The sequence below is a fragment of the Cyanistes caeruleus genome, chromosome 4, assembly GCF_971803275.1.
Source record: "Cyanistes caeruleus chromosome 4, bCyaCae1.hap1.1, whole genome shotgun sequence".
In the NCBI taxonomy this organism is placed as follows: Eukaryota; Metazoa; Chordata; class Aves; order Passeriformes; family Paridae; genus Cyanistes; species Cyanistes caeruleus.
Genome location: NC_141704.1, coordinates 1,052,406 through 1,067,975, shown reverse-complemented (window position 1 = coordinate 1,067,975; position 15,570 = coordinate 1,052,406). Strand labels below are relative to the sequence as shown.

The 15,570-nt window shown below is 55.4% G+C and overlaps 1 protein-coding gene across 4 annotated transcripts in view; it reads left to right on the top strand.

Moving 5' to 3' along the window:
• Positions 1–14,857, top strand: part of SHANK3 (SH3 and multiple ankyrin repeat domains 3) — a 163,146-nt gene extending 148,289 nt beyond the window's left edge. For all 4 annotated transcript variants that reach the window (XM_086886258.1, XM_086886255.1, XM_086886256.1 and 1 more), the window contains one exon: positions 12,386–14,857. In XM_086886258.1, coding sequence (XP_086742384.1) covers positions 12,386–12,932 — 547 coding nt within the window. In that variant the 3' untranslated portion in view covers positions 12,933–14,857. The remainder of the gene's footprint in view (positions 1–12,385) is intronic.
• The last annotated feature ends 713 nt before the right edge of the window (positions 14,858–15,570 follow it).

Here is a 15,570-nt window from a genome sequence, read left to right as displayed (position 1 = left end):
TGGGATGGAGGTTCCAGGATCAGGATGGAAGTTCCAGGATTGGGAATGAGGTTCCAGAATTGGGAATAATCTGACCAGGATCGGGATGGAGATTCCAGGATCGGGATGGAGGTTCCAGGATCAGGATGGAGGTTCCAGGATCAGGAATGAGGTTCCAGGATCGGGATGGAGGTTCCAGGATCAGGAATGAGGTTCCAGGATCAGGAATGAGGTTCCAGGGTCAGGATGGAGGTTCCAGGATCAGGAATGAGGTTCCAGGGTCGGGATGGAGGTTCCAGGATCAGGAATGAGGTTCCAGGATCAGGAATGAGGTTCCAGGATCAGGAATGAGGTTCCAGGACCAGGAATGAGGTTCCAGGATCAGGATGGAAGTTCCAGGATCAGGATGGAGGTTCCAGGATCAGGAATGAGGTTCCAGGATCAGGAATGAGGTTCCAGGATCAGGATGGAAGTTCCAGGATCAGGATGGAGGTTCCAGGATCAGGAATGAGGTTCCAGGATCGGGATGGAAGTTCCAGGATCAGGAATGAGGTTCCAGGACCAGGAATGAGGTTCCAGGATCAGGGATGGAATTTCCAGGATCAGGAATGAGGTTCCAGGATCAGGAATGAGGTTCCAGAATTGGGATGGAGGTTCCAGGATCAGGAATGAGGTTCCAGGATCAGGAATGAGGTTCCAGGATCAGGAATGAGGTTCCAGAATTGGGATGGAGGTTGCAGGATCAGGAATGAGGTTCCAAGATTAGGAATGAGGTTCCGGGATCAGGATGGAGGTTCCAGGATCAGGATGGAGGTTCCAGGATCAGGAATGAGGTTCCAGGATCAGGAATGAGGTTCCAGGATCAGGATGGAGGTTCCAGGATCAGGATGGAGGTTCCAGGGTCGAGATGGAGATTCCAGGATCAGGAATGAGGTTCCAGGATCAGGATGGAGGTTCCAGGATCAGGAATGAGGTTCCAGGATGGGGATGGAGGTGGCCACGCTGCTGACGGCCACAACCCCAGCCTTCTCCACCCTGCCCCCCAACAGGGCTCCATGGATTCCACTTCCCGTGGGAAGAGGCTTCTGCAGAGGTCCCAGGCACAGTGGGATCTCCTGGATCCCCTCCCCTCTGGCTTTCCGTGGGATTTTCCCAGCTGCCCAAAGGACATCCCAGGGTCCTTTCCCACCAGCAGGGCCTTGGGAGAACTCAGGGAGGTTGAGCCGTGGAAAACCGGGAATTCTGGGGAGGTCGATCCCAGCCCTGGATCCCAGATGATCCCGCGGGATGCGGGAAGGGTTTGATGCCTACAAGGAGACAGGGTCCCAGCACGTGTCCTGTCCCGGTGTCCCCGTGTCCGCGCGTCACCGCTCCGCTGGCTTCTCCCATCCCACCCATCGCACTCATCCCAAGGAAACGGGACTCGGGATTCCTGGGGAATTCGGGAAGAGCAGCGAGGGCTGGCTGGAGCTCCCTGGGATGAGCTCCGGGTCCTGAAGGAGCCTCCAGGAGGGAAAAGCGTTCCCGGCTCGGGATGTTCCCGTCAAACAGGGATTTGTCACCTTTTCCTTGGAAATGGCCGGGAAAGGGTTTTTCCTTGGAGAAATCCAGAGGGATCCGTTCCAGGTGGAGTTCAGGGAAGGAGGGAGCTCCGGGTGTTCCTCAGGATCCCTCACGGGAAGAGATTGGCTTGGGAAGGCCCAGGGGAAACGCTGGAGGAATTGGGAATTTTCCTATGGATTCCAGCCCTGAATTCCCTTTTCCTGCCAGGATCAGAGAAGGGAAAAAGGGAATTTTAGTCATGACACCCCTGACCCTGCCAGAGCTCCCTGCCGGAGCTTCCCGGACACCGGGAATGCTCCGGATCATCCCAGGGCAGAGCTCATGGATAAATCCCAATCCCAAAACTGCTCCGGAAAAATCCCAGCTGGAGCCTGAGACCCCCTTGGGTCCCCATCCCTGCTCCAGCAGGGTTCCCTTGGGAAGTCCTTCCCAAAAATTCCCAAATCCACCTTCCCAAATGTTCCCAGACTCCTCTCCCAACTTTTGGCATTCCCGAGGTGTCCCCGGCACAGCTCCGGCATTTCCGCTGCAGGAAGGGATAAAATTGGGAACAATCCAGGGGTTTTGGGACGTTGCGAGCTGCCATTCCAAACCTGGGAGCTCCTGGTCCTTATCCAGGTGGGATGAGGCCGTTCCCTCCTTCCCGACAGCGCAGCCGGGAGGGATCCGGGGGAACTTCCACAGGTAATTCCCTCTGGGAAGCACCGAATCCCCGGGAACATCCCGTGGCCTTTGGGGGTGGCCGATGGCACTGTCACTGTCACCAGCCCCGGGGGGACATGGAAAAACTTGGGAATTTTGTGTCGGCTGCTCGGTGTTGTTTTGGCTGTGGGGCATTTTTCTCATGCGTTTGTTGTTTCCTTCCTTTCCCAAATCCTGGCCTTTCCCAAATCCCTCTTCCCGATGCCCCTGCCTTTCCCAAATCCCCGCTTTTCCCAAATCCCTGCCTTTCCCAATTCCCTGCTCCTTCCCAAATTCCTCTTTCCCAAATCCCTGCTCCTTTCCCATTTCCCTCCTCCTTTCCCAAATCCCTGCTCCTTCCCAAATCCTTCCCCTTCCTACATCCCTGCAATTCCCATTTCCCTGCTCCTTTCCCAAATCCTGCCTTTCCCAAATCCTCACCTTTCCCAAATCCCCGCCTTTCCCAAATCCTCACCTTTCCCAAATCCCCGCCTTTCCCAAATCCCCACCTTTCCCAAATTCCTCTTTCCAAAATTCCTGCTCCTTTCCCATTTCCCTCCTCCTTTCCCAAATCCCCGCCTTTCCCAAATTCCTCTTTCCCATTTCCCTGCTCCTTTCCCAAATTCCTCTTTCCCAATTCCCTGCTCCTTTCCCAAATCCCCGCCTTTCCAATTTCCTCTCTTTCCCAAATCCCCGCCTTTCCCAGATCCCTGCTCCTTTCCCAAATTCCCCTCCTTCCCAAAAACCTTTCCCAAATCCCTCCCTTCCCTCTTTTCCCAGCAGCTCTGTCGCTGTCCCACCCTCCAGGCTTTGGCTGAATCCATGCAATTCCAACCGCCCCATTCCCGGCCGGCCACGCCCTCCCCCATCCCACGGGAACCATCCCAATTTTTCCCCCCTCTCCCCCCAATTCCCATCCCCTGGAATTTCAAACCCAACTGGGGCTCTCCACTCAGGGAACAACCGGGACAACCCCAGGCCGGATTCCCGCGGTTCTCCCGGCCGCGAATCCCTCGGGATCGACGTCCGGTGGCTTCTTTTCCGTGTGGCGCTTCCCGGACCGGAGCTAACATTTCTCTCATTGCCTCTTTTCCTGCTTCCATGTGCATGTCCCGCTGCTCTGTCCTAGATCCGCCTCTGGCCTCCGGAGGGTGGGCGAGTTGTGTAAGTGAGCACGTTCCCATTCCATAGCTCCATCCCACCGGGAATGTTCCCATTCCTCGCCCGTCTCTCTTCCCCACTCCCGGCTCCGGGATGTCCCTCGGGAGCATGGCCCTGTCCTCCTCCTCCTCCTCTTCCCCGTGCTGTGGTGGCTCTTCCTGCTGGTGTTCCTGCTGAGGAAATTCCCGTCGGGATCCCGGGGAGTTGGGGAGTGAGACCTCGGAGAGGTCTGGGAAGGGTGGGAGAGACACTGGGAAGTGGGAGAGGATCCCAGGAAAAGTGGGAAAGGGTCCCAGGAAAGATCCCAGGAAGGGTGGGAGAGACACAAGGAAGTGGGAGAGGATCCCAGGAAAAGTGGGAAAGGGTCCCAGGGAGTGGGAAAGGGTCTCAGGAAGTGGGAAAGGATCCCAGGAAAGGTGGGAGACACCCAACGAAGAGTGGGAGAGACACCAGGAAGTGGGAAGGGGTCCCAGGAAAGGTGGGAAAGGATCCCAGGGAGTGGGATAAGATCCCGGGAAAGGTTCGACAGGATCCCAGGAAAGATCCCAGGAAGGATGGGAAGGACAGCAGGAAGTGGGAAGGGATCCCAGGAAAAGTAGGAAAGGATCACAGGAAAGATCCCAGGAAGGGTGGGAGAGACACAAGGAAGTGGAAAAGTATCCCAGGAAGTGGAAAAGGATCCCAGGAAAGGTGGGAAAGGATCCCAGGGAGTGGGAGAAGATCCCAGGAAAGATCCCAGGAAGGGTGGGAGAAACACCGGGAAGTGGGAAAGGATCCCAGGGAGTGGGAAAGGATCCCAGGAAAGGTGGGAAGGACCCCGGGAATGGTGGAAGAGACTCCAGGAAAGGCAGAGGAGACCCTGGGAAGGACATTGGGAATGGGGGCGGAGCATCCCCATTCCCATCCCTGTAATCCACGGATGCGGCCATGGATGCTCCAGGATCCATCCGCGATTCCCCAGGGTGGGGGAGGGGTCCCAGCTCCCCCTCCGGAGCAAAAATTCCATGAGCCAGAGGTGGGAGCTGCCGGGATCCTGCTGCATCCCAATCCCCCAGGGAAAGGGACCCACAGCAGGAAAATCGGGATCCGGGAATTCCCCCCCTCTTCTCCCAGCAGCGATTCCGGGATATCCCAGCGGCTTCCAGAGCTTCTGGAATCCCTTCCTGAGCCGGAAGGATCCCTGGAAAAGCTGTTCCCGCTCAAGCTCCCATGGAGCGGAAGGAGCAATCCATGGGATTGGGTGGGGGAAATCCCTGGGAATCCATGGGAATCCATGGGATTGGGTGGGGGAATCCATGGGAATCCCTGGGAATCCATGGGAATCCATGGGAATCCATGGGATTGGGTGGGGGAATCCATGGGAATCCCTGGGAATCCCTGGGAATCCATGGGAATCCATGGGATTGGGTGGGTGGGGAGGGGAGGGAAATCCATGGGATTGGGAGGGCCGGAGAATTCCCCCTGGGAATTTCCCAGCGTGCATGGCCGGCTCTGTGCTCCTGGTTGTGCTTCCTCCGTGTTGTCCCCGTGTCCCGTCCTCGTGTCCCGTTGTTCCGTGTGCGGAGCTCCGGCTCCATCCGTGTCCCAGCTCCCGGAGCCCTTCCCGGGGTGATTTTTGTTTTTTTTCCTTGTCCTTTTCTGCCAAGTGCTGAATTCCCGAGGCCGCTGCCCCATCCCGGCAGAGCGGAGCCGGATCCCGACGCTCCGGGAATGCCGGGGGCTGCGTTCCCAGGGATTTGCTCTGCTCCCGGGTGGGCTGGAGGTGTGGGATGCTCGGAAGCCTCCGGCCTGCTCCGGAACTTTCCGGGAACACCCGGAGCGGGGTCGTTCCGGAGGCCGTGGGGAGCTGATCCCATCAGATCCAGCCGTGGATTCGTTCCCTCGGTGCTGGCACCGGTGTCACGGAAATTTGGGATATTTGGGGGACGCTGGGGGGTGTCCGTCCCCTGTGTTGGCACCAGGGGCTCTTGGATCATCCAATGGATTGTTCTGGGAGTTATCCCGGGCTCATCCCGAGGTTCTGCCCGGGGTTTATCCCAAGGCTCATCCCGAGGTTCATCCCAAGGTTCCTCCCAAGGCTCCTCCCAAGCTTTCTCCCAGGGTTCATCCCAGGGCTCATCCCAGGGCTTATCCCAAGTTTCCTCCCTGGGCTCATCCCGAGGTTCCTCCCAGTTCTCATCCCAGGGTTCATCCCGAGCTTCATCCCGAGCTTCATCCTGAGGTTCCTCCCAAGGTTCCTCCCAAGGTTCTTCCCAGAGCTCATCCCCAGGTTCATCCCAGGGCTCATCCCAAGGTTCATTCTGAGGTGCTTCCCAAGGTTCATCCTGAGGTTCCTCCCAAGGTTCATCCCAAGGTTTGTCCTGTGGTTCCTCCCAAGGTTCTTCCCAGAGCTCATCCCAAGGTTCATCCCAGGGCTCATCCCAAGGTTCCTCCCAAGGTTCTTCCCAGAGCTCATCCCGAGGTTCCTCCCAGGGCTCATCCCGAGGTTCATTCTGAGGTTCATCCCGAGGTTCCTCCTGAGGTTCTTCCCAAGGTTCATCCCAGAGCTCATCCTGAGGTTCATCCCAAGGTTCCTCCCAGGGCTCATCCCAGGGCTCATCCCAAGGTTCATTCTGAGGTTCCTCCCAAGCTTCATCCCAAGGTTTGTCCTGTGGTTCCTCCTGAGGTTCTTCCCAAGGTTCATCCCAGGGCTCATCCTGAGGTTCATCCCAAGGCTCCTATCACAGCTGCCGGGTTCAGGACAGCAGGAATTCTGTCTCCTGCTCCCACACCTGATCCCAGATCCTTTGCCATGGCCACATCCCAACCCCCAGAGTGACTGGGATCAGGAAAACTTTGGACAGTGTTTGATCCTAGCCCAGTATCCCTGTCCAGTTCCCAGTATCCATATCCAGCTCCCAGTATTCCTGTCCAGCTCCCAGTATTCCTGTCCAGTTCCCAGTATTCCTGTCCAGTTCCCAGTATCCATATCCAGTTCCCAGTATCCCTGTCCAGCTCCCAGTATTCCTGTCCAGCTCCCAGTATCCCTGTCCAGTTCCCAGTATTCCTGTCCAGCTCCCAGTATCCCTGTCCAGTTCCCAGTATCCCTGTCCAGCTCCCAGTATCCCTGTCCAGTTCCCAGTATCCCTGTCCAATTCCCAGGAAAAGCCAGGGGCAGGGTTAGGGTGAGGATCAGGATCAGGGTCGGGATTGGGGTCAGGATCAGAGTTAGGATTGGGATCGGGATCCAGATCAGGATCAGGACCAGGGTTGGGATTGGGGTCAGGATCAGAATTAGGATTGGGATCGGGATCCAGATCAGGATCAGGATCAGGGCTGGGATTGGGGTCAGGATCAGAGTTAGGATTGGGATCGGGATCCAGATCAGGATCAGGACCAGGGTTGGGATTGGGGTCAGGATCAGAATTAGGATTGGGATTGGGATCCAGATCAGGATCAGGATCAGGATCAGGGTCAGAATCAGGATCAGGGTTAGGGTTATGTTTGGGATCAGGATTAGGATCAGGATCAAGGTTAGGGCTGGGATCAGGGTCAGGATCAGAGTTGGGATGAGGATCAGGGTCGGGATCGGGGTTGGGATCAAGGTTGGGATCAGGGTCAGAATCAGGATCAGGATCAGGGTTAGGGTTATGTTTGGGATCAGGATTAGGATCAGGGTTAGGGTTGGGATCAGGGTCAGGATCAGTGTTGGGATGAGGATCGGGGTCAGGATCAGGGTTAGGGTTATGTTTGAGATCAGGGTCAGGATCAGTGTTGGGATCGGGGTTGGGATCAGGGTCAGGATCAGGTTTAGGATCAGGATTAGGATCGGGATTAGGATCGCGATTGGGATCAGGATTAGGATCGGGCTTAAGGTTACATTTGGGATCAGCACTGGTGGAAGGTCCACAGAAAGGACAGATAATCCATCGGATCCATTGGAAGGAAGATTCCGAGGAAGCTCCTTGGGAAGGTTGGGAAAAGCACCATTGGAAAGTTGGGAAAAAAGTGGAAAAGATCTGTGGAAGGTCAGGGGAAGATCCATGAGAAGTTCAGGAAAATGTCCAGAGGAAGATTGGGAAGATTCATGGGAAGGCTGGATGAACGATCCATGGGAAGATCGGGAAGATCCATGGGAAGATCCATGGGAAAGTTGGGAGGAGATTGGAAGAAGATCTGTGGCAAGATTGGGAAGATCCATGGGAAGATCAGGAGGATCCATGGGAAGATTGGATGAAAGATCCATGGGAAGATCGGGAAGATCCATGGGAAGATCGGGAAGATCTATGGGAAGGCTGGATGAAAAATCCATGGGAAGATCAGGAAGATCCATGGGAAGATCCATGGGAAGGTTGGATGAAAGATCCATGAGGAGATCCATGGGAAGATCAGGAGGATCCATGGGAAGGTTGGATGAAAGATCCATGGGAAGATCAGGAAGATCCATGGGAAGATTGGGAAGATCCATGGGAAGATCGGGAAGATCCATGGGAAGGCTGGATGAAAAATCCATGGGAAGATCCATGGGAAGATCAGGAAGATCCATCGGAAGGCTGGATGAAAAATCCATGGGAAGATCGGGAAGATCCATGGGAAGATCCATGGGAAGGTTGGATGAAAGATCCATGAGGAGATCCATGGGAAGATCCATGGGAAGGTTGGATGAAAGATCCATGAGAAAATCCATGGGAAGATCCATGGGAAGGTTGGATGAAAGATCCATGGGAAGATCAGGAAGATCCATGGGAAGGCTGGATGAAAGATCCATGAGAAGATCCATGGGAAGATCCATGGGAAGGTTGGGAGAAGATTGGAAGAAGATCCATGGGAAGGCTGGGAGAAGGTCCAAGGTGGGGGAGGAAAGGGCTCCTTTGGAAGCTGCGATGGGAATTGCGGGAGACAATTCCAAGGATTTCTGGGCCACCACGGAACAGCAGCACGGGAGCGTTGGCAAGGAACGGGGAACGATCCAAACGATCCCAGAAGCGATCAAAAAAATACCAGGAGCAATCACAGTAATTCCAGAAATTATCCCAGTGATCCCAGGAACGATCCAAACAATACCAGGAATGATCCCAGTGATCCCAGGAGAGATCAAAATAATCCAGGAATGATCCGAGTGAATCCAGGAGCGATCCCAGCAATCCCAAGAATGATCCAAATAATCCAGGGGTGATCCCAGTGATCCCAGTGATCCCAGGAATTATCCAGATAATCCCAGGAACAATCCCAGTGATCCCAGGAGTGATTCCAGCAATCCCAGGAGCGATCCAAATAATCCAGGAGTGATACAAATAATCCAGGAATGATCCCAGGAATTATCCAAATAATCCAGGAATGATCCCAGTGATCCCAGGAGCGATCCCAGCAATCCCAGGAGTGATCTAAATAATCCAGGAACGATCCCAGAGTGATTCCAGCAATCCCAGGAGCGATCCAAATAATCCAGGAGTGATCCCAAATAATCCAGGAATGATCCCAGGGATCCCAGGGATCCCAGGAACGATCCCAGTGATCTCAGGAGTGATTCCAGCAATCCCAGGAGCGATCCAAATAATCCAGAAGTGATCCCAGCGATCCCAGGAATGATCCCAGCAATCCCAAGAGCGATCCAAATAATCCAGGAGTGATCCCAGGAATTATCCAAATAATCCAGGAATGATCTCAGTGATCCCAGGAGTGATCTAAATAATCCAGGAACGATCCCAGGAGTGATTCCAGCAATCCCAGGAGTGATCCAAATAATCCAGGAGTGATTCCAATAATCCAGGAGTGATCCCAGTGATCCCAGGTGCAATCCCAATAATCCAGGAATGATCCCAGTGATCCCAGGAGTGATCCCAGGAGCGATTCCAGCAATCCCGGGAGCGATCCAAATAATCCAGGAGCCATCCCAGTGATCCCAAGAATGATCCCAATAATCCAGGAGCGATCCCATCGATCCCAGGAGTGATCCCAGGAGCGATCCGGGCTCGGGAGCTGCCCCAGGTGGGATCGATGGGGTCGGAACGCCCTGGAGGAGCTGCCCCATCCCAGCTCCCGGAGAAACCCGGAGCAGCGGGAACGGTGCCCCTTGGAGCCGCCCGGAAAATCCCCCAGGAGCGGGAACGGGATTCGGGATCACCTCGAGGAAAATCCCGTGATCCCAAGGGGTTCCTAAAGCCTGGAAAAGCTCCCTGAGAGCAGCATCCCAAAAACTGGGATCCTCCCGAAGGAATCGTCCGGCATCCGGAGATTCCTGGATGGAGAGGAAGGAGCCGGGATGGGATCGGATTTTCCAAAGGGGAATCCGGCCACCTCGGCGCATCCATAGGCTTGGGAGAAACACCCGGATCCTTTGGATTTTCCGTGGCTGGTCCTTCCCAGATGCTACTCGCGGGGTTTTCCGGCAGATCCAGAATTTCCCGGATTCCCAGATCCAGGTGGGACGCAGCCACGCCCCCGCAATTCCCATCCCACGTCCCGTTCCGCAGGGAAATCCGGCTTTTCCCTGCCCGCTTCCAGAGGGTGATTCCTTCTCTCTGTGCCAGGGGAGCAGAAAAACGGGAATTGTTGGGAATGTGGCTCAAAAATGGGAATTATCAGGAATGTGGCTCAAAAAAAATGGGAATTATTGGGAATGTGGCTCAAAAAAAACAGGAATTATGGGGAATGTGGCTCAAAAATGGGAATTATTGGGAATGTGGCTAAAAAAAATGGGAATTATCAGGAATGTGGCTCAAAAATGGGAATTATCAGGAATGTGGCTCAAAAAAAAATGGGAATTATCAGGAATGTGGCTCAAAAATGGGAATTATCAGGAATGTGGCTCAAAAAAAAATGGGAATTATCAGGAATGTGGCTCAAAAATGGGAATTATCAGGAATGTGGCTCAAAAAAAAATGGGAATTATCAGGAATGTGGCTCAAAAATGGGAATTATTGGGAATGTGGCTAAAAAAAAATGGGAATTATCAGGAATGTGGCTCAAAAATGGGAATTATTGGGAATGTGGCTCAAAAAAACCGGGAATTATGGGGAATGTGGCTCAAAAATGGGAATTATCGGGAATGTGGCTCAAAAAAAATGGGAATTATCAGGAATGTGGCTCAAAAATGGGAATTATCGGGAATGTGGCTCAAAAATGGGAATTATCAGGAATGTGGCTCAGAAATGGGAATTATTGGGAATGTGGCTCAAAAAAAATGGGAATTATCAGGAATGTGGCTCAAAAAAATAGGAATTATCAGGAACATGGCTAAAAACCTGGAATTGTCGGGAATGTGGCTCAAAAACGGGAATTATCTGGAAATTGGCTCAAGAACGGGAACTTTTGGGAATGTGGCTCAAGAACAGGAATTTTTGGGAATGTGGCTCATCCTGCAGATCTTCGGGCACGTCCAGCTCGTCCCTTCGGGAATTACGGATTTATGGGATCTTCAGAGACCATCGACATTCCCAATCCCGGGGGGCGGCGTTGGAGGCGGCGCTGGATCCCAGCAGCATTCCGGAGTGTCCCGGTTTTCCAGGAGGGAGCTGAGATTGGGGGGTGGGGGTGGGGGGCAGAGCCGGGGAGTGTCAGGGAAACTGAGGCACGGGGATGCCGGGATTTTATGGGATGGTTGTGAGGATGAGCGGGGTGGGGTGGGATGGGATGGGATGGGATGGGATGGGACCTCAAAACCCATCCAGGGACAATTCCCACCATTCCAGGCTGCTCCAAGTTTTCCTCGGACATTCCCGGGATCCAGGGGCAGCCCCAGCTGCTCTGGCAATTCCAGCTGGGAATTCCCAATTCCCAACATCCCAGCCCCATCTCCCCTTGCCCAGGGAATTCCCTCCATTCCCAGCTCTCCCAGCCTGGCATTGGATCCAAAGGAATTTTGGGATCCAGGGGTTTCCCTGGGAATCTCGGCACTGCAGGAAGGGTCTCCCTTCCCTTTCCCAGCCCCAACTTCCAGAAAAATCCCTCGGGATGGATTCGGAGCCTCCCAAATCCCAGAATCCCGGAATGGTTTGGGATGGGATCCAGGGACCTTCAATCCCATCCCATTCCAATCCCACCATCCCAGTCTGCTCCAAGCTTTCCCTGGACATTCCCGAGATCCAGGGGCAGCCCCAGCTGCTCTGGGAATTCCATTCCAGCCGGGAATTCCTTCCCAAATTCCCCTTTTCCGATCTGGAGCCATTCCCTGCGTCCTGCCCCTCCAGGCCTTTCCCAAATTCCGGCTCTCCTGGAGCCCCTCCAGGCCCTGGAATGTTCTGGAAGCTCTCCCTGGCTCCTTCCCTTCTCCAGAGGAACATTCCCAGTTTTCCCAGCCTCTCCAGAGCAGAGGGCTCTGATTTCCTGGGATTTCCTGGGATTCCCGCCAGTGTCAGATCCCTTTCCTTTCCCGTTCCCCGTCCGTTCCGTGGGGACCGGGATGGGGACAACTCCGAGGGGACAGCGCCGGGCTCGGGAGCTTTGTCCCCATCCCAGATTCCCACAGTGGGAATTCCAGGGAGGATTCCCAGGGGGTCCCACATGTCCCAGCGCCCAGGGGACACCGGTCCGGCCATCCCTGAGCTCCTCAGGCCGCAGTGACCGCCCGGTGACCACCACCGGCGTGTCCAGAGGGTCCTTCCATGCCGGGAAAACACCGGAATGTTCCCTCTTATCCCAACTTTTCTCCGCTGGGTCTCTCCCGTTCCGTGCGGGACCGGGATCAGCGCGGGTCGGGGCAGGACGGGGGGTGGGGGGGGGACAGAATCCTCGTCCCCAAGGCCGGGGACATTTGTGGGGCGCAGAGCCGGCCGGGAATTCCCACCCTGGAGACTCGGCTGGAATCTTTGGGATATCCCCAGCGGGGATCTCCCACCCGAGCCGCGTCCCCCACCCCGTGCCAAACCCAATCCCGCTGGATCGGTGTCCCCATTCCCAGACCTGGCCTCACCCCTTCCCTCTCCTCTCTCTCTCTCTCTCTCTCTCTGTGTGTGTGTGTCTGTCTGTCCGTCTGTCCGTGTTGTTGTTGTTTTTTTTTCCCGTTTTCCCGCTCTCTCCGCAGACTTTTCAGTAGTTTAGGAGAGCTCAGCACCATCTCCCAGCGCAGCTCCGGCACCACCTTCACCGTGCGGCCCGGCAGCCGCTACCCCGTCACCCGCCGCACCCCCAGCCCCGTCAAACCCGCCGCCCTGGAGCGCCCGGAGCCCCTCAGCACCGTCCGCCCCTACGGCCTGACGCCCCCCACCATCCTCAAATCCTCCAGCCTCTCCATCCCCCACGAGCCCAAGGAGGTTCGCTTCGTGGTCCGGAGCGTCAGCGCCCGCAGCCGCTCCCCGTCGCCGTCGCCGTCGCCGGGGCCGCCGCTGCACACGCTGCACCCGCCGCGACCCTTCATGCAGAAGCCGCTGCAGCTGTGGAACAAGTACGACGTGGGGGACTGGCTGGAGAGCATCAACCTGGTGGAGCACCGGGATAAGTTCGAGGATCACGAGATCGAGGGGACCCACCTGCCCGCCCTGACCAAGGAGGACTTCGTGGAGTTGGGGGTGACCCGCGTTGGGCACCGCATGAACATCGAGCGGGCGCTCAAGCAGCTGGTGGACAGCTGACCGCGTCCGGAGCCGCCGTGGGAAGGGCGGGGCGTTATTCCCAAGCCAAGAAAACCCACTCGGATTCTCCTTCTCCTTCTCCGAGCGCTGCACTGAGGGTGTGGAGCCCACCCCCCACCCACCCCCGACCCCGGGCTCCCACCCGCTCCCGGCCCTCCGCCCCCGCGCCGCCTCCGGCCCGGGAATGTTGCATGAAATTCCTCCTCGTTGCCGTTCTCCCGGAGAGTCTGGCCTGTAAATCGCTCCCTGTGCCCTGCCCGGGGGGTTGGGGACAGGCAGGGACGCGGTGGTGGCACCTCGGTCACGGCCCGGAGCCCCCCCCGCAGCCCCCCAGGCGAGAGCCCCGCGGGTGGCACCTGCCGAGGTGGCACCTCCAGGGTGGCACCGCCGGGCTCGGAGGTGGCCCGAGGTGCTGAGGAGTCCGGGGTGGTCCTGCCGGGAGGTGGCTCCAGGTCCTGAACCCCCCCTCAGGTGGCCCTGGCAGGGTCAGAGGTGGCCCCAGGTCACTCTTAGGGTCAGAGGTGGCTCCAGGTCCTCCCCAGGTGGCCCTGGCAGGGTCAGAGGTGGCCCCAGGTCCTGAACCGCCCTCAGGTGGCCCTGCCGGGAGGTGGCTCCAGGTCCTGACAGCACCAGGTGGCCCTGGCAGGGTCAGAGGTGGCCCCAGGTCCCTCTCAGGTGTCCCTGGCAGGGTCACAGGTGGCCCCAGGTCCCTCTTAGGGTCAGAGGTGGCCCCAGGTCCCTCTCAGGTGTCCCTGACAGGCTTTGGGGTGGCCCCAGGTCCTGAACCCCTTCAGGTGTCAGGGTCAGAGGTGGCCCCAGGTCCCTTTCAGGTGACTCTGGCAGGGTCAGAGGTGGCCCCAGGTGTCCCTGGCAGGGTCAGAGGTGGCCCCAGGTGTCCCTGGCAGGGTCCCAGGTGTCCCCAAGTGTCCCCCAGGTGTCCCTGGCAGGGTCCCAGGTGTCCCCAGGTGTCACCCAGGTGACCCTGGCAGGGTCACAGGTGGCCCCATGTCCCTCCCAGGGTCAGAGGTGGCCCCAGGTGTCCCTGGCAGGGTCCCAGGTGTCCCCAGGTGTCCCTGGCAGGGTCCCAGGTGTCCCCCAGGTGTCACCCAGGTGTCCCTGGCAGGGTCCCAGGTGTCACCCAGGTGTCACCCAGGTGTCCCTGGCAGGCTCCCAGGTGTCACCCAGGTGTCACCCAGGTGTCCCCGCTGGGCTCAGAGGCGGCAGCTCCAGCGGGGCCATCCCAGCGGCGCTCTCGGAGAAAGGAAGAAAAGAAAGAAAAAGAAGGAAAAAGAAGGAAAAAGAAAGAAAAAAAGAAAGAAAAAAAGAAAGAAAAAAAGAAAGGAAAAGAAAGAAAAAAGAAAGAAAAAAGAAAAAGAAGGAAAAAGAAAGAAAAAGAAAAAAAAAGAAAGAAAAAGAAAAATAAAGAAAGAAAAAGAAAGAAAAATAAAGAAAAAGAAGAAAAAATAAAGGAAAAAATAAAGAAAAATAAAGGAAAAAAAAGGAAAAAGAAGGAAGAAGAAGAAGGAGGAGGAGGAGGAGGAAGGCCAGCCGGACCCCCCCGGACTCTGAGCTGCTGCCCCGGCCGGGTGAGAGGGAGCGAGGAGCGCATGGATCGAAGCATGTTTGGGAAATTCGGGAGGCCGGGGGAGGGGGAACAAATCCCGCAGCAAAAAAAAAAAAAACCACAAAAACCCACAAAAACCCACAAAAAACAAAAAAGCTTTGCCAAGGTTTTGAGGGGAGGGGGAGGGGAGGGGAGGGAGGGCAAGGTTTGATTTCCTCTGGCCTTCGGGGGGGTCTCGTTTTTCCCAAAAATCAAAAAAAAAAAAAAACAAACGGGGGAGGGGGAAAAGCGTTGATGGGAAATTATTTAATCTCCGTGCATTTATCTAAAGAGCAGCTGATAAACCCCACCAGATAACGAATTCCAGGATTTTCTCCCCTTTCCAAACCCTTCTCTCCCTCAAAAAAATCCCGCTCATCCCTGGTTTTTGCATCTTTTTAAGCAGCTCTATATTTGGAAAGAGAGAATATCTATATATCTATAACTCCAGAGCTATAATCACCTGATTTTTGGGGGTTTTTTTTTGCTTTTTTGGGTTAGGATTTTTTTCCTAAAAATAATAATTCCTATCTCTGGACTGGAGGAGACGCTCCCGGGACGCCCCAAGTGGCTCGAGGGAGTTTTTAAAGCGACTGAATGAATGTGAAAAAAAAAAAAAAAACAAAAGCAAAAAAACAAAAGAAAAAAAAAGAAAAAAAAAAGAAAAAAAAAAAGAAAAAAAAAGGTCTTTTTAAACACACACACACACACACACAAAAAAATAAAAATAAAAACCCTCCTAAAACCCTCCCCCACCTCAAAAAAAACAAACTCCTTTTAGATGCTCTGGATTTGTTAAAATTCAGAGATTTACAAAAAATAAATCCACACACACACAAAAAAATATAAAAAATAAAAATAAACCAACCCCAAAGTTGGGTTTTGGGACACACCGAGTCTTCCAGGCACTCAGCAGGGAGGTCCCCGAGGGTCGTGTCCCCAATTTGGGGCTGGCGGTGGCCGCGGGGACGCCGGAGCCCGGTGGTTTTTAGGGGGAAGGGAGCGGCGTCCCCGGTGCCACCTCTGTTGTCCCCC